Source organism: Zosterops lateralis (assembly GCF_965231275.1).
Source record: "Zosterops lateralis genome assembly, chromosome: 20".
NCBI classification, from domain to species: domain Eukaryota; kingdom Metazoa; phylum Chordata; class Aves; order Passeriformes; family Zosteropidae; genus Zosterops; species Zosterops lateralis.
In genome coordinates this window covers 2,024,158-2,042,344 of record NC_139780.1, presented here as the reverse complement: position 1 = coordinate 2,042,344, position 18,187 = coordinate 2,024,158, and the positions used below count along the sequence as shown (strand labels likewise).

Genomic DNA, 18,187 nt, shown 5'->3' with positions numbered 1-18,187 from the left:
GGTAATATTCCCTTAGTTAATGAAGTGCTTTTTGCATTGAGAACTCTCAGCTGTCTCAGAGAGACGAGAACTCTCTTTACCCTCAGTCTGATTTTTCACAACTCTCTTCCTCGCCGTTTCTGATAATTAGCGAAGCTATTTACGGCTGATTTATTTCTGTCTGCTCCTATTCTTACATTTAAAACTAACACAGAAATTACCAAGAATAGAATCCAAAACATTACGAGCGTGTGTGTGCAAGAGCACATGGAACCTGCCTTACGATGAAAACAGGAGAAAAAAAAAGTCTTTTTTTTTTTTAAAAAAAAGGGTTTTTTTCATCTTTTAAACCCTCTGTAGCCTTTCTGACCCAGAACACCACTGAGCCCTGCACTGAGGAGGTCTCTGCTGAAATCCTCAGCCTCCCAGGAGGTGAAAGGTGAGAGGTGAGCTGCTCCCACATCCCCCAGAACAGGGAAAGAAACCCCATTTCCCAAGCTCTGACCCAAGTGCTGCTCCCCACGGAGCACCAGGATCTGCAGGAAGCCTTTCCCTTCTCTCCCCATCCCAGTTTGAGTCCAGTCTCAGCTCAAATCCAGCCCAGTTTCTCTGGGTCCTCACTCTGAGGTGTTCCAGCCCATTTTAGGGAGCAGCTCTGCAGGGCTGACCCTCCAGAGACAAACTCAACTGGCACAGGAACATCCCCAGGGATGCTCTGGGGCTATGCCACCCATGGCAGAGCTCTGTGGGATGAATAAAACTGAAATGGGCTCAATGAAATCATTGGTGCCTCCAAATCATGCTCTGAGTGCAGCAGGATGGGGCTGGGTTGGGGTTCAGAGCTTCCCCCATCTGGGGTCAGCTGGGTCAGAGCGATGCCTGAAGTTTTAATTTTTATATATTTCAGGTTCTGTGGTGCCCAGGGGTGCAGCTCTGAGCTCACAGTCAGTGTCACTCAGCTCTGCACACAGCAGGGACACAAAACAAATCCTTTTCCTGCTGCACACCAAGGACAACTCTCAGGCCCAAAAGCACAAACAAGGGTGGGCTGGAGGGAGGGACAAGAAGGATGGGACCTCCCAGCCTGGAGCTGGAATTGGACAATTAAACCCCAATATCCAAATGGACCAAAACTTATAAAAATGTGAGACCTCATGACCAGTCAGCCACTTTTTGACCATTTTGGGTCCATTTTGGGTCCATTTTGGGTCCACCTTGGGTTTTTTACAGAAAAGGTGATAAAGTACCGGAATAATCTGCCCGGGGAGGTGGTGGATTCACCCACCATCCCTGGATGTGTTTAAGAAAAGACCAGGTGTGGCACTTGTTGCCAGGGTTTAGTTGAGGTTGGGGTTGGGTTGGACTTGGTGATCCTGGAGGTCTCTTCCAACCTGGTGATTGTGATTCTGATTCTTTGTGGTGGAGTTTGGACCCCAGGAAAGATCCCATGGCAGGGGAAGTGTTTCCTGGGAGCCCTTTGAGAACATCCTCTCTCTCTCTCTGAGGTCTTTGAGGTATTCCACTCCCCCTTTTCACTTTCACACACACCTGGATCACCTCCCCCTTTCAGATTCTCATTTTCCACCTTTTATTCCCCCTGGCAGGACTCAGAAAGCGCCAGAGAAGAGTGAAGGGAGATACAATTCCCTCAAATAACACCCAATGCAGAGCTGGGCTTTCCTCTGAAAGCATCCAAATGCATAAAATCAACCCAAATACGAGAAGGCTCCGGGTGAAATCCTCAAAGCTGGCAGCATTTTAATTTTTCACAATAGCAGTGGATGTAGGAACACGTTTTTAACCGTAGTCGTTGCAAGCAATATTAATGTTAATTCAGCCAAGTTTAAATAGAAGCAAATCCTCCCCTTTGTTCCTCCCCTTCTGCAGAGCTGGGGAGGCTGAAAAAGCAAAACCACTGCTGTTTTCTGCCTTGATCCAAAAGGCTTATGGCACCAATATATCAATACATAAATATGCTAACAGGGTTTTCTTGATAAAAAATTCATTCTTTCCCCCAGCCAGCGTGAACTCACTCAGCTGCTTTATTCATGAGCCTGCCTGGCACTGGGAAAGCTCTGCCACTGTCAAAAATAACAGGCTGGCCAAGGGACTCTGCCTCTTTTTGAATGTTTTTTGTTTTGATGTTGCAGCCTCGCCTCCCTTTTATTTTATTTTTAAACAGCTGTGGGCTTGAATTATGGATGGGAACTCAGTCCAGCCTGGTCCTGGTGGGGACAGGTGGGGTATGTTCAGGGTGAGGAAGGTCAGGCCTCTGGCTGGGCTTCAAAAGAGGAAGTTTTGCCCCAACAAACCCCTGCCCAGCCCCTCTCTGAGCCCCATAGGGCGTTTATCTGGAAGATAAGGAGGATTTCAGGCCAGGTTAGATGAAGCTTGGAGCACCCTGCTCTGGAGGAACCTGTCCCTGCCCTCAGCAGGGAGGCTGGAACCAGATGATCTTTAAGGTCCCTCCCAACCCAAACCATCCTGTGACTCTCTGAAGATGCATTTGACACAATTTTAGCACCAATCTAAAAGCCACAGAGACCAAGGAACTCCAACAGGGTCACACAGCTGAGACGCTCCAGGGGCAGCCAGTTCATCCAGCAAAACCCCAAATGTTCTGATTCCCACCTGCAGAGCCTCAGTCACCCATCTCCAGGTCCCTCTGAGCACACATGTCATGGTTTGAAAACAAAACAAGTGAGAGGCTCCAAGTCAGAAATACAATTTAATAAGAAAAAAGGTAAAAAAGGTAAAATAAAATAAAATCAATGCAGTAACACAAAGGAGCACTGACAGAGTCAGAACACACCCTGAGCAGGGTGGGGGGAGCAGTCCAGGTGAGGGGCTCTTCCTGAAGCAGTGATCCCACAGAAAGGTCTGGGAGCTCTGCTCCTCTGGGAATCCAGTGGCTCAGGGCTGCTTGTCCTGTCCCAAATCCCAGATTCTCTCCAGGTGGGAATGCTTGGCTCCTCCCCCTGGGCATTGGGAGCATCTCCCAATGGGATGAGGAGTCGTGCAGTGGCTCCTTGATGGCCCATTAAACAGAGAGAGCTCCTGGAGGGAGTTCCCTGTGAGTCCTGGGCAAGGCATTGATGGGCCATGAGCAGAAGAGCCCAAAGGAGGGGCCTGGGAAAACACTGCCCCACCTGGTTCCAACAGCTCATGGGGATGGGGATGGAATAAACACTGTGTGCACATCCTACACCACAACCCAGGACAACACAAGACTCGCATTTTCTGGGAGGGGCACAAGGAGAGCTCAGGAGTGTCGTTACAATTCAGGACAGGTCATGTCCTGAACACACAGAACTCTGATTTCTTCATAGGGTTTATAGCAAAGTTTATTGAAAGACAGATTCTTTTATAGAGAAAGGCAGATTCTTTATAGAGCTGGCTGTGAGCAGAGGAAATTGAGGGGCAAAGCCCAAAATCACTCCAAATAACAACAGCCCTAAGGGTGATGCACAGGCTTCCTCATCATCCTGACACAGATCCAGATTCTCCCTGATTTTCCCTCTAAAAATCACCAGCAAAGATCCCCAAGAAGTTTCCAGTCGCAGAGAATTGGTTGAATGAATTAAAGCCTTGGTTCCATTGTATAAAATCATTACCAAGGGCTGTTACACACCTGCATTCCCCAGCAGAGGATGGGGAATGAGCGGAGTATTGATTTATTTCGGTTAGGCCACCTTCTCCTTCTTGTCTTCTAATGAGACACCTCCAGCAGTTCAGCTTTGCCTTAATTATGAGCCAAAAAACATCCTTGTAGATAAATCTGTGGCTCAGGAGCTGGAGCTGAGAGCTCAGTCCCACAGAACTGAGAGCACAGCAAAGCCCCCAGGCCCAACAGCCCTTTGTCAATGCAATTCCTGCTCAGAACAAGATTCCAAAGGTCTTTTATCCTTCCCATTTCCCTGCTTCAGACAAAACAGAACAAAAAATACATTTGGGCATCATCCTCTCGGCTCCATCTGAAGATGTTCCACAAGGTTTTGTGAAGACATTTTAAATAAAAAGGACTCTTTGCTGTAGGAAAGGGGAAAAAAAGGTTTTTCCTAACCATGAGCTTTGCCAAGTTGCTCCAAATTTGAATGAAAACTGCCTGTGAAATTCCAAATTGAAGTGTGAAAATATTTACTACGGCGTACGTTCATTAAGCCCGGAAAAAAATGATGAGAGCAGCTCTGAGCTGCTCCTCCCTGGATTCCAGCAGGAGGAAAAACCTGGGAACAGGGATGGGCAGCAAAGGTTTTGCCACAGACCAAATAATTGTTAATAAACAAATCAACCCCAGAAGAGGCAGGGACACCCAGGGGGGTTTTTTTGGGATGAGCTGGTTCCCACAGTTCCTGGGTGATTTTCCTCCCCTGCGAGGGATTTGCTGGATTTTAGAATCATGGAATATTTGGGGTTGGAAGGGACCTTAAAACCCATCTCATCCCTCCCCCTGCCATGGGCAGGGGAACCTTCCACCATCCCAGGTGGCTCCAAACCCCATCCACAGCCTGGCCTTGGGCACTGCCAGGGATGGGGGGTGAAAACACAAGAAAGAATAAAAGTGCTGCTGTAACTGACAAATGGGTTTAAATTTTCCTGTTAAGGGCTCTGTCCTGCCAGGAAATTTATCTTTAGGAGGAAAAACAACAGGTTGCCCCAGAGGTGGTGGCTGCCCCATCCCTGGCAGTGCCCAAGGCCAGGCTGGACAGGGCTTGTGCCACGAAGAACAACAACAACTCAGGGCACGGCCCAAAATTCTCCATCTTTCTCCTCATTCACCTCCATTCTAAAAACCCAAAGCTAGAGAATTTTCCAGCCTGTGATAAGCTACACTACTGCCTTTCACACCCTTGTGACTTGCAGTTCCTCTCTCAGTGCTGGAAGCTTTTCCATGGACTGAAATCAAAGCTGTGTCTCCCTGGGCTCTGTGCCGGGGTCTGCAACCCCCCTGGACAGACCCCAGGTGTCAAACCCTCTTGTTTGGGTCCCAGACATCTCTGCTGAGGTCCTTGACCCTCCAGGGTGACCAAAAGGACTTTGACATCACAGCTGATTGTAGCTCCCTCATGGAGCCCCACAGACTGACCACAGGTGACCTCTGTCCTCCCTCCTCCCTGCTGGGGACACAGCCCAGCCCTGACAATGCCCCCCCTGTGCAGCTCCCCAGGCCCAGCACCCCCTGGGCTGCCCTGCACACACAAGTGAAGCATTGATTTAGAAGAATTAAAGACTTCAGTTAAAATAGATATTGCTGAGTTAAGCTGAGCTTCCCTTTTGTTAACAGAAGCCGGACTGAAGGAATTGATAAATCATTGAAGGAACTGATAAATCATGGGACCTGTCAAACCAGGGTTTTACATCCTGAATAATCAATAGACCCCGTGGATACAATACAATCATAAACCAAACAGTCCTGGAAAAAACAGGATTCAGCTGTCACGTAACACTAAAGGTTAAAAAGTCAAAGAGAGGAAGACCCATCTTACTTCATCATTTTGGGACCCCACCCCATAAAAAAGACCACCGACCCATTTCAAAGAACAAACTCCCCACGCTTAATGGCTTTTTGGCTAATTACCATACAAAGCAGAGAATAGGTTGTACCAGAGTTATGAATGTGCATTTGTGTTTTGGGTATTCAATTCTCCTGGACATAAAAAGCCCCTGTGATCATCTGTAAATTGTGGTGTGTATTTGGGAGCGATAAACACACACTTTCTGACTTTAAACTGTTAGAGAGTCTTTGTCCTTCATAGTTGGATATTGGTGTTAGATCAATATCCATAGTTTTTTTAATATTTCACATGGAGCATCCAGCTCACCCCACAGCACCAGCACTGTCCCATCAGCTTCCCTGCCCACCCCTTCACCCAATGCATGAGTAAAAACCTCCTCCCAGAGCCCCCACAGCCTCTTCTGTAGCAGCACAGATTTGGGGCTGCTGTCAGAACTGCAAAACCCAGTGAAACCTCAATTTCTGGTTTCCTCAGAGCCTTTCTCTGTCCCTGATGCAGCAGAGCACTGGCACGTTCTGACAGCTCCCAGCTGCCTTTTTCATCCTGGGCAGGGAAACAATCATCAGGCACGTTCAGAGCTGTTTGTACCCTCACTGCTTTCGTGCTGTTGAGCTGTGAGTGGGTTCCTTCAGCTGGAGTTGGGTTTTTTATTTTTTTTCCTTGGCAAGCCCCCGTGATTACTCTGCTGTTTTGGAGAGGTTTCATTTCTTTTCAGAGAGCATTTTCTGCCTTGGAGAGACTCTTGAAGTTTGTCTGATATCTGTCACTCTCCTGCTGCAGCTCTGAAACGTCTCCTATTAAACCTGGAGGTGGCCACCTCACAGTCATTTTGAATAAATCTTCCCTGAGACATTAAATAAACCCCAGAAGGTTCAGGGAGGTGCTTTGGCTCCTGCTCAGCTCTTTTTGCTCAAGAGCTGTTCTGAGCAGGGAATTTGCTGGAGCAGGGCTGGGATGTCTCAATCCTCTCAGGTTTGGAGGGAATGCCCACGTGGGCATGGATCAAATGGAGACCCAGGCACAGACTCTTGGCATTTAAATATCTCAAAGCCGTTTTAACCTTAAACTTGGCTCCACATATTTCCTATTCCAGCATCGTTGGGTTTCTGCAAACCTTCCAGAGGAGGATTTCTGGAATCCTTCAGATCCTGCATCCCATACAAGAGCTGGGAATGCAGCCCTTTGGCAAACAGGCTCTGCAGCCCTCCAGGATCCAGGGGAAAGGAGGAATGATGGAAATCAGAACTGGGGCTGGTGTAGGATTCACACAGGACCCATCAGCTGTGCAGATTCCTCCTCTCACCATGTCCCTTCCTGACGCTGTTTTACACCACAACGACACAAAGACTCTGAACTTCAGCATGCTGAAAACGACTCTTTTATTTCTGGGATGTGTCTCCTTTTTATACTATTCTACACAGACCAATTTGATTGGTGAAACAAAGGCAAAACCTCTTCACTCACATTGGTCAGAGCAGAGGGACATCAAGAAGTCCCTCCTAGAGAAAAAAAAATGTAAACAATTTTGCCGTTTCCAAAACATATCTCTTGTTTACAGAAAATTCCTTGGAAAAGGAATTTCAGAAAACCGAGACATCTCATGGCTACATTTTCCTCTCACAGAACCTTGTGCTGCTCATTCATTGCTCCACGAGGGATTTTTCCTGCAAATCCAGGGATGCTCACACCAGTTTATTACACTCCTGGACTGATACAAGTTTGTTGCTCCAAAGCCTGGAGTGAAGCTTCTCCCTGGGAAAAAGGGGAGATGAGAAATCCACCCCATCTGCTGCTCAGGAGAGTTTGGACACAGAGCTCCAGGGAAGGGGTTTAAGGCACAGAGAAATTTGGATATTTTTACACACATGGGTGGTGGGTGAGTCTGTTTACACAAGAATTTCTGAAATGCTGAGATGTCTGTCACACACCAGTGATCAGATGAGTGAATGGAATTTGACCTAAAAGACCGATTTTTCCATTATAATAATAAATCTGTCTGATACTCGAGAAAAAACCACAGGTTGTAACAACATAATGGGATTGGAGGAAGCTTAAATCCAGCAGGAAATGTGAATTAAATCCACCTCTCAGGTGGCAAAAATTCTGTGTGCCAACAGCAGGGTGAAAGGGGGTCATGGGGGACACACAGGCTCTCCCTGTTGGTTTCACACAATCACAACCCTCAATGTGGTTTTGTGCTCCAGTCAATAGTTTGGCTGAGCTGGTTTGGGGTTTTTGTGCAGGGTTTGGTCACTCCTGTCCTGGGTTGCAGTGTAGGATGTGCACACAGTATTTATTCCATCCCCATCCCCATGAGCTGTTGGAACCAGGTGGGGCAGTGTTTTCCCAGGCCCCTCCTTTGGGCTCTTCTGCTCATGGCCCATCAATGCCTTGCCCAGGACTCACAGGGAACTCCCTCCAGGAGCTCTCTCTGTTTAATGGGCCATCAAGGAGCCACTGCACGACTCCTCATCCCATTGGGAGATGCTCCCAATGCCCAGGGGGAGGAGCCAAGCATTCCCACCTGGACAGAATCTGGGATTTGGGACAGGACAAGCAGCCCTGAGCCACTGGATTCCCAGAGGAGCAGAGCTCCCAGACCTTTCTGTGGGATCACTGCTTCAGGAAGAGCCCCTCACCTGGACTGCTCCCCCCACCCTGCTCAGGGTGTGTTCTGACTCTGCCAGTGCTCTTTTGTATTATTGCATTGATTTTATTTTTACCTTTTTACCTTTTTTACCTTTCTTCTTATTAAATTATATCTCTGACTTGGAGCCTCTCATTCATTTTGCTTTCAAACCACAACAACCCCTAAGTGTGTCCCTGCCTTTTAGTGCCACTTCTACAAAAGCACCATCACCAGGAGTGTTTTTTCCTTTCCTCTCTCCCAACCTTCCCCTCTCAAACCCAACCCTGCACTCAGGGCTTGGCTGCTCCAAACTCTGCCACATCACTGCCCTACTTCCCTGCAGATGATTGGTGACACCCAGCCACAAAACCAACAAAATCAGCATTAACCCCACAGCTCCAGGCTGTGGGAATTATCATTTGTGTGCATGCTGAAGGTGGCTGGTTCTTATTAGCAAATTCAAATCTCCCTAACTCAATAGTGAGTGCAATTGAGCACTAACAGCATTAGGAGATTTCTCTATTCTTTATGAAGCTGTAGGAGAGAAAGAAAGCACAATTAGAGCCTGGCACAGCTCGAGATTTCAGCTCCTGACAGAGGTCAGCACATGGCCAGAGTGTGATGAACCAGGTGTAAATGGATCCATCTCTGAGGGTCCAGCCTTTTGCAGAGAAGTGGATGAAAGTCATTTCAGCCAGGCTGCTCTTCCAGAGATGTTTTGTGAAGCAAAAGAAAAAATAACTAAATAACAAACGTTACAGAAAACAAATGAAAAGCCTTGCACAGGTGTCTGAGAAAGCTCTGCGCCCGGCATGGGAAAAAAACCTGGGAATTAGTGCCCAGAAAAGGAAACCAGAGCTGTGCCATTGCCTCTTTCCAAGGTTTTCCACCTCCACAGAGCCCACATTAGCAAGAGATGAATCACTGTCATTCACAAACACCGAGCACGTAAACAAGGGGATCTAAAATGATCCAGAAATGATCTTAATTTGAAAACCAGATCTGGAGGGAAAGCAGGGCTCAGGAGGACTCAGATCCCAGGGCACCACAGCTCCTCTTGCTGGGCAATGGGGCTGTTCCCTCCCAGCCCAGCACAAGGATTTCTTCACCCAGACTCATCCAGCTGCTGCTGTAGCAGATTCTTCCCTAATTTTGTGGTCCAGAAAATGCTTTGCCCTTGTTTGAGAGCTCCCTGGCCTGTCTGCACTGGGTTGGATTGAACGCCTGGTGACAGCTCTGAGCTCCCACCCTGAGGAAAACAATTGTGTTACTCTGTTTTAAAACATTCCCAGATGATGCTGAAGCTTGGAATTAACAGGAGATGCTCCATTTGCTGGGAAAAAAAAATAGAAAAAATTTGGTTCTTCCCCATCACGAAATTTCCTAAATCACCCATTGCTCCCTGGGCACTTTGGAGCACAAACAAGCCACAGCTGAGACAAACCTGCAGCTCCCAGAAGAGCTCGATTCCAGTCCTTGTTCCAATGTTTTTGTGCTGCTGAGGAAGGAAGGTCTTTTCCCCCAGCTTATAATTGAAGAATTTCACCCCAGTGATGATTCAGCCTCTTTGCTTCAAGCATAAATCACCTCCCAGATAAAGCTTTCATGGGCCCCAATTAAAAGGAAAACTCTCTGGAAGTATAAACAGTGGATGAGGAAGGAAAAAAACGGGCTGAGATTTGTGAACTTGCTTTCTCCTTGCTCTCCTAATTCCTCAATTTATCACAGGACAGGGAGAGAATATATTCAAGGCAGATTTCTGACTGCAAAGGCTGTGCTGAAGGTTTGATGCTGTGACTCCCTAAATCTGTAGGAAAGCTGGATCTGGACCACCTGTAAAGTCACCTCAGTGCTTTGGGAATGACTGAATAATCCTTCACAACAAACCCCTCGCTTTGGACAGAGCTGAGCCAAGACATCAAACCCCAAACCTCTTTCCTGAGCACCCTTGACACCAAGCTCCTCAGTCTGCCTGGTGTCACCAAATTCCTCAGTTTTCCTGGTGACACCAAATTCCTCAGTTTTCCTGGTGTCACCAAACTCCTCACTTGGCCTGGGGACACCAAACTCCTCAGTCTGCCTGGGGACACCAAACTCCTCAATTTGATGGTGACACCAAATTCCTGTTTGCCTGGTGACACCAACTCCTCAGTTTGCCTGGGGACACCAAACTCCTCAGTTTGATGGTGACACCAACTCCTCAGTTTGCCTGGGGACACCAAACTCCTCAGTTTGATGGTGACACCAACTCCTCAGTTTGCCTGGTGTCACCAAACTCCTCAATCTGCCTGGTGACACCAAACTCCTCAGTTTTCCTGATGTCACCAAACTCCTCACTTTGCCTGTTGCCACCACAGACCACCTTTCGAGCCACCGATCTGCTCTTGGGACGGAACAAAACCTCCCAGATTTCAATTAATTAATTAATTAATTTCAGTTAATTAATTTCAATTAATGCTGAACTGATGCAGCAAATCCCCCCCAGTGACGGATCCACACCAAAACCCCCTGAACACCCCCAGCCACAGCCCAGCAGGAGGAGGGCAGTGATAACAAAGCCCTGTCGATGCAGGACGATCAATCCAGCGCTGTCTGTGCAGGAAATGGATGGGGCCATTAAGGAGGAAGTTGTAACCTCAGCTTTGCTCTCAGGGGTCTCAGCCCAGACTGCCTGGCTGCAGAGGGGTCCCAGCAGGGCTGGCTGCTCCAGCAGCACTGAGGGAGGGGGTTGTACAAGCAGAGGGATAAATCTACCCCAGCCAGAGGCAGCCCGTGGTGGTGGCACGACATAAAAACCAAAGTTCACGGCATGAAAATTAAAGCTTCTGCCTGTGGGACAGTGTTAGAATTCAGAATTTCATAGGAGGTGTAAGGCTGTTGAAATTTTAGTTGTGTCAGTGGCACACACAGAGAGGGGTGAAGGGAGGGCTCAGCTAAGCCTGAGGATCAGCAGCTTTTACAGAATCACAGATTTGGGTTGGAAGAGACCTTAAAGATCATCCAATGCCACCCCTGCTGGAATGAACAGGGATTTTATTTCTTACACCCCCAGCCATGGGCAGGGACACCTCCCACTGTCCCAGGCTGCTCCAAGCCCCAGTGTCCATTCCAGGGATCCAGGGGCAGCCACAGCTGCTCTGGGAATTCCATTCCAACCCCTGCCAGGGAACAATTCCTGCCCAATCTCCCATCCAGCCCTGCCCAAAGCCATTCCCTGTGTCCTGTCCCTCCATCCCTTGTCCCCAGTCCCTCTCCAGCTCTCCTGGAGCCCCTTTAGGCCCTGCCAGGGGCTCTGAGCTCTCCACACAACCTCTCCTGTGTCTTTTTCTGCTCTATTCCCTATTTCATGGCCTCCTCTGGACTTGCTCCCACAGTTCCCTGTCCCCGTTATGTTGGGGGCAGCAGAGCTGTGTGGTTTTTGCTTCTTTCATGAGTTAGCAGGAGAAAAAGCTCCAGCCTTTTTTTCTTACTAATGCTTAATCACAGTTTACACAGACCACATCTCGCCTCCCATGGCCCCACAGCCTTCTGCAAATCTTAATTAAGCAAAAGATTAAAAGTAGGTCCACAGCTCAGCTCTGATGAGTCTCCTGCATCAGGGGAATGCTGCTCTCCTTGAGGAGTCCAGAGCCTGGGGCTGACAGGAAAACTTCTCCTGATAAAATATTCCTGACAAAATAAAACATTTTCCTCAGCAGTGGAGAGAACTCAGCTGGTGAATCAGAGCTGCCTGAACAAGGAATAAGCTCTGACACTCAGGTTGTGTTCAGTTACTCTACCAGCTCTGGATTCAAGGGGAAGCATCTTCCAGATTCACCCGGTCTGGGTGCAGTGGGGCTCAGGCTGGGTCCAGCAGCATCCCTGGGCAGTTTCTGACCTGCCTGGAGCTGCATGGATGGATTCCATCTGCAGTGGGGTGGCCAGGATGAGGGAGCTGATTCCCTCCCTCTCTTCTGCCCTTGTGGGACCTCACTTGGGCTTCTGTGTCCAGGTCTGGGGTCCTCAACATCAGGAGGAGCTGGAGCTGCTGGAATGAGTTCAGAGCAGACCATGGAGCTGCTCCAAGAGCTGGAGCTCCTCTGCTCTGGAGCCAGACTGGGAGAGTGGGGGAGATCACCTGGAGAGGAGAAACTCCAGGGGGAGCTCAGAGCCCCTGCCAGGGCCTAAAGGAACTCCTGAAAAGGAGGGAGAGGGACTTTTTATATGGGCAGAGTGACAGAACAAGGGGCAATGATTTCAGACTGAAAGAGAGCAGAGTTAGGTGGGATAACGGGGAGAAATTCTTCCCTGGCAGGGTGGACAGTGCCCAGAGCAGCTGTGGCTGCCCCTGGATCCCTGGCAGTGCCCAAGGCCAGGCTGGACAGAGCTTGGAGCAGCCTGGGACAGTGGGAGATGTCCCTGCCCATGGCTGGGGTGGGATGGGATTGTCCCTTCCAACCCAGACTATTCCATAATTCCATGACTCCACTGCTGTTACAGTGGAGCCTGACAAAGCATCCACACACACCCCACGGAGGATTTTCAGTCTCTGCTGCCGCACAATCTGGGCTTTTATCTCCTTTTTCAATTTGCTGAACTCGGAGTAGGCACAGAAGACACCGAAGCAAAAATAAAAAAAAACAACAAACAAGTGGCCAGAAAACAGCACATGACTGGAGCTGTGAAAAGGCTGAGGGATGCACGGAGTGGAGCTTCTCCACCCACAGCTCCTCTCTGTTTCCAACCTGCAAAAGCACAGCCCAGGTCCTCAGCAAGCAGAGCAGCACAGGGAGGGGGTGACAGCCCTTGGGGACAAGGGACAGGTGGCAGAGATGGCTCTGGGCATCACTTGGTGCCCCATGGCACAGCACAAACCCCTCACTGAGAACATCCAGAGCCCCTCAGATCTGCCAGATCCAAGCATCAAACCCTAAACTGGGGTCTCAGCCACAACAAATCCAACCCTGCAGCTGCTCCAGGCTCTTTTTCCCAATTAATTGGGGTCTGGAATGAAGCTACAGCAGCCCCAAAACAACCCCCAAAATCAATACCCCCATAGTAATCTGGGGTTCTGTGTGTGGTACAAGAGGCAGCTTGGGAGAGGATGATCTCATGCGCCACATATTGATTAATCAATCCCAGCCAGGATGCTAATGGGGCTTTTCTTACAACACTTGGCACCAGCAGGAAGGAGCAGGAATGCTGAATGGGAAGGGGAGAAGCTGGTGGTGTGGTGGAGCTGTAGGGTGAGGGGGGGAAATCGTCTAGAGATGGCTTTGAGTGGTCAGAGACTGGGAATAAATGGAGGAACTGAGCAACAGAGAGGGGAATAAATCAGATTTATTGGGCTCTGAATGCAGCAGAATTGTACCTGGCTATTCACTGTGGATAATCTTTTCCTGTTGCTACAGGAAGGACTGAAAGGGCCCAGCACAGCTCTGGGGTCTGTGATGAACAAAACTGAGCACAGCATTGACCCTGCAGCCAGAGAAATGGGCTGAGGGCACCAGTAATGCCTGATTTGGGGATATTCCCACATAAACTGCTCCCTCAAATGAGGGCACTGCTCTGCCTGGAAGCAGCAGAGGCTGGGGAAAATCATCCTGCTCTTTGTGAGATTGGGAAGAGCAAAACTGCCCAGCCCAGAGGTTGTGCCACTCGTGGTGGTGCCTTGCAGGGGACAGGGAAATTCAGCCTGGAGCATCCTCTCTGCAGCCCACAGGGTCGTGCCAGGGGTGAAGGGGAGTGACAGGGCTTTGTAAAACTGGACTGGAGTGACCAAAACCAGCACTGGAGCTCAGTGTGACAAGTTTGATCAACAAGGGCTACACCCAGTCAGGAGAGGAAACCTCCAGGTACAAAATATTGAGGAGCTGCTGGGTTTGCCACCTGATTTTGTACAGTTTAGATTTTCTGTGGGGCACTATGAGAACCTGCTCCTGCTCACCCACAGGAGCAGCTTGGGGTGACACCAGCCCCTGCACTGCCACCACACATCTGTCCTGGGTTGCAGTGTAGGATGTGCACACAGTATTTATTCCATCCCCATCCCCATGAGCTGCTGGAACCAGGTGGGGCAGTGTTTTCCCAGGCCCCTCCTTTGGGCTCTTCTGCTCATGGCCCATCAATGCCTTGCCCAGGACTCACAGGGAACTCCCTCCAGGAGCTCTCTCTGTTTAATGGGCCATCAAGGAGCCACTGCACGACTCCTCATCCCATTGGGAGATGCTCCCAATGCCCAGGGGGAGGAGCCAAGCATTCCCACCTGGAGAGAATCTGGCATTTGGGACAGGACAAGCAGCCCTGAGCCACTGGATTCCCAGAGGAGCAGAGCTCCCAGACCTTTCTGTGGGATCACTGCTTCAGGAAGAGCCCCTCACCTGGACTGCTCCCCCCACCCTGCTCAGGGTGTGTTCTGACTCTGTCAGTGCTCCTTTGTGTTATTGCATTGATTTTATTTTATTTTACCTTTTTACCTTTCTTCTTATTTAATTATATTTCTGACATGGAGCCTCTCACTCGTTTTGCTTTCAAACCACAACACATCCCATTGTGACACTGTTTTACACCACAACGACACAGACTCCAAGATTCAGAGGGCTGAAAAATGACTCCTTTATTTTGGGATGTGTCTCCCTTTTATACTGTTCTACACAGACCAATTTGATTGGTGACACAAAGACAAAACCTCCTCAATCACATTGGTCAGAGCAGAGGGACATCAAGAAGTCCCTCCTAGGAAAAGGAATGAATAATAAAGTTACAAGAACATCTCTCCTCTTTACAGAAAATTCCCTGGGAAAAGAATTTCACAAAACCAAAACACCTCAGGCACAAAACCAGAGCTACACCATCACAGCTGAGCAACTCTGCATCCTCAAAGCACCACAGATTTCCCCAGAAACTCACCCTCAGGAAAAACAGAAACAACCCTCTGGAAAATCAGGGATTCAGGAGATGAAAACCACACTGACAAAATGACTTTTTCCTCTTCCAGACCCCTCTTTTCCCAGCCCCAGCCCCATCAGAGCACTCACATTGTAGAGGATGTCGGTCCAGCCCTCCATGGTGATGCACTGGAACACGGTGAGCACGGCGAAGAGGATGTTGTCGAAGTTGGTGATGCCGTAGTTGGGGCCCTGCCAGTACTCCCTGCACGTGGTGCCGCTCTCACACTGCCGGGCTGGCGGCTCCTCTCCACAGGGAAAGTCCCCCACCTCCTCACCTGCGGGCAGGGAAGAGAATTACTGACTGGAACCGTCCTGAAAAGTTCCTGGTTGGAACCATCCTGAGAAGTTACTGATTGGAATCAGCCTGAAAAGTTCTCGACTGAAACTATCCTGAAAAGTTCCTGATTTTGGAACCATCCTGAAAAATTTGTGATTGTTGGAACCATTCTGAGAAGCTACTGATTGGAACAATCCTGAAAATTCCTGATTAGAACCATCCTGAAAAAGTTCCTGATTTTGGAACCATCCTGAGAAATTTCTGATTGGAACCATCCTGAGAAGTTCCTGATTGTTGGAACCATCCTGAAAAGTTCCTGATTGGAACAATCCTGAAGATTCCTGATTGGAACCGTCCTGAGAAGTTCCTGATTTTGGAACCATCCTGAGAAGTTACTGATTGGAACAATCCTGAAAATTCCTGATTAGAATCATCTTGAAAAGTTCCTGCTTGTTGGAACCATCCTGAAAAGTTCCTGATTAGAATAACCCTGAAAAATCCTGATTGGAACCATCCTGAGAAATTTCTGATTGAAACAATCCTGAAAATTCCTGATTGGAACCATCCTGAGAAGTTCCTGATTAGAACAATCCTGAAAAGTTCCTGACCTGAAAATTCCTGATTAGAACCATCCTGAAAAGTTCCTGATTTTGGAACAATCCTGAAATGTTCCTGCTTGTTGGAACCATCCTGAGAAATTTCTGATTGGAACAATCCTGAGAAGTTCCTGATTTTGGAACAATCCTGAAAAGTTCCTGATTAGAACCATCCTGAAAAGTTCCTGATTAGAACCATCCTGAAAATTCCTGATTAGAACCATCCTGAAAAGTTCCTGACTTTGGAAAAATTCTGAAAAATTTCTGATTTTAGAACCATCCTGAAAAGTTCCTGCTTGGAACCATCCTGAAAATTGTGCCAGGAAAACTGGCAGTTTGGGGTGTGGGCTGCCCCAAAAGTGCCCAGGTACAGCTGTTTGAGCAGGTGTCACCCCAGGGCAGCACTGAAAGCACTCCAGATCCTCCATCAAACCCACATTTTTTGCTCCAAACGGAGGGAAAGGATCCATGGGGATGGTGCCTCCCTGCTGAATTTCACTGCACACCCAGAGAAGCCCAAAGTGGATAAATCTGTCAAGGAAGGACCAGCAGGAAGGGCCAGGAGGGTGCCCAGCACCTTCCGGGCTCAGCTGGGAAAGTGTTGCAGGTTGGAAAACTCCAGTGCTGGGTTTTCACACTAAGGAAACATCCCAAACAATGTCCCAGTTTAGGGAGTGGGATTGGAGAAGCATTAAAGGTTTTTTTAAAGGGACACATTATGGAAATGGAGCAGCAAACGGCACAAAATCCAATTCCAGAGGGAATTCCAATTTTCCAGAGGGAAAAGCAGCAGCAGCAGCACTAACAAAAATTAGAAATAATCATTCCAGGCAGCAAAGCCTGCAGGAGGAAAGCAGAATGGTCACCGTGGAGCAGGAGATAAGTGTGTGCAGATATATATAAATATATATGGGACACTTTCCTGTTGACTCAACAGCTCCGTGCAGGGCAAAGCTCCAGCTCCCAGATGGGTCACCACAGGCTCTCACGAGGGCTTGGGGAGAGAGGAAAATGCCAAATCTGGCTCCTGCTGACCGTTTGTGAGTGTGCACTGAGAGAGGATCCAGTTTCAGCTCGGTCTGGCCTTTTGCTGCCAGGGGATTCTCTGAAAATGCCGTGCACATCTATCACAAAAAGGTGGGTGGGGGAACTTTTCTTTTTTAAAACACAGTGACTAGAAGTGGCTCTTACTCCTCATGGCTGGAGAAGACAGAGAAAGGGAGAATCTCAAGGACAAAATGGAAATAAATGTGGTGCCCTCCTGTCCTGGAGCAGCTTTGGGGCATTTGGAATGGATCAAGTGCTTCAAAATAATAATTCTGTGTCAAGGCAGGTACAGAGAGAGGGAAACAAGACTGGAGCCTGCACTGCCATTGAGTTTTACCCGTTTTTCATTAAAATAATGACATTTCCAGCTCAGAACAATCAGGCTGGGTTGGAAAGGCCTTGAATCAGCCTTTGGCCATGTTTTGGGTGTCCAGCACCCCTTTGTGCTGCAGTTCAGCCCAGACCTGCCCAGGCTGTTGGCTCAGCAGAGCAGAACTCACTGCTGACACCTCACTTGGTCCTCTCATGATGCACAGTTGGTACCTCCTGATTCCAGGAAAAAACCCCAGGGATTTTTGCTCACTTTGGAGGTTTGGAACAGCAAGAAGCACGAGCAGCTTTCCCTCCTCCCATTTCCCTCCCCCTGCCAGAGGCATCTCCTTCTTTAATGAGTTCATATTTCCATCCCCAGGCCGGTTTGGAGCCCGTGGTCTCTGCCCGGCCTCCTTAATGCACCTCCGTGGAGATGAGGAGCACTTAGGCTTTAAAAAGCTTTGTGGCTTGTTCTGCTGCTCTGCTCCCAGGGGACTCAGTGCCAGGAAAGCTCACCCCATTCTCCTTTCCAGAAACACCATTTCCCGCCCGGCCGCTGGAATGGATCCTCAGAACTGCCCCCAACCCAGCTGAGAGCAGGGGGTGAGTGGGCACAGAGCCTTCCCCTGCCTGAGGAGGGCTTTGGGCACCTTCATCTTCCTGATCAGGGCTTTGGGCACCTTCCCCTGACAGATGAGGGCTTTGGGCACCAATCTCTGCCTGCTCAGGGCTTTTGGCACATTCCCCTCCCTGCTGAGAGCTTTGGGCACATTTTCCCTGCCTGCTCAGGGCTTTGGGCACCTTCCTCTGGCTACTCAGGGCTTTTGACACATTCCCCTGCCTGATGAGGGCTTTGGGCACCATCCTCTGCCTGCTGAGATCTTTGGGCACCTTTCCCTGCC

At 48.9% G+C, this 18,187-nt stretch overlaps 1 protein-coding gene across 1 annotated transcript in view; it reads right to left on the bottom strand.

Moving 5' to 3' along the window:
• Positions 1 to 18,187, bottom strand: part of CACNA1B (calcium voltage-gated channel subunit alpha1 B) — a 283,808-nt gene that overhangs the window by 151,739 nt on the left and 113,882 nt on the right. Inside the window, exon 6 of the mRNA XM_083875784.1 lies at positions 15,141 to 15,328. Within this exon, the coding sequence (XP_083731910.1) occupies positions 15,141 to 15,328 (188 nt within the window). The remainder of the gene's footprint in view (positions 1 to 15,140; positions 15,329 to 18,187) is intronic.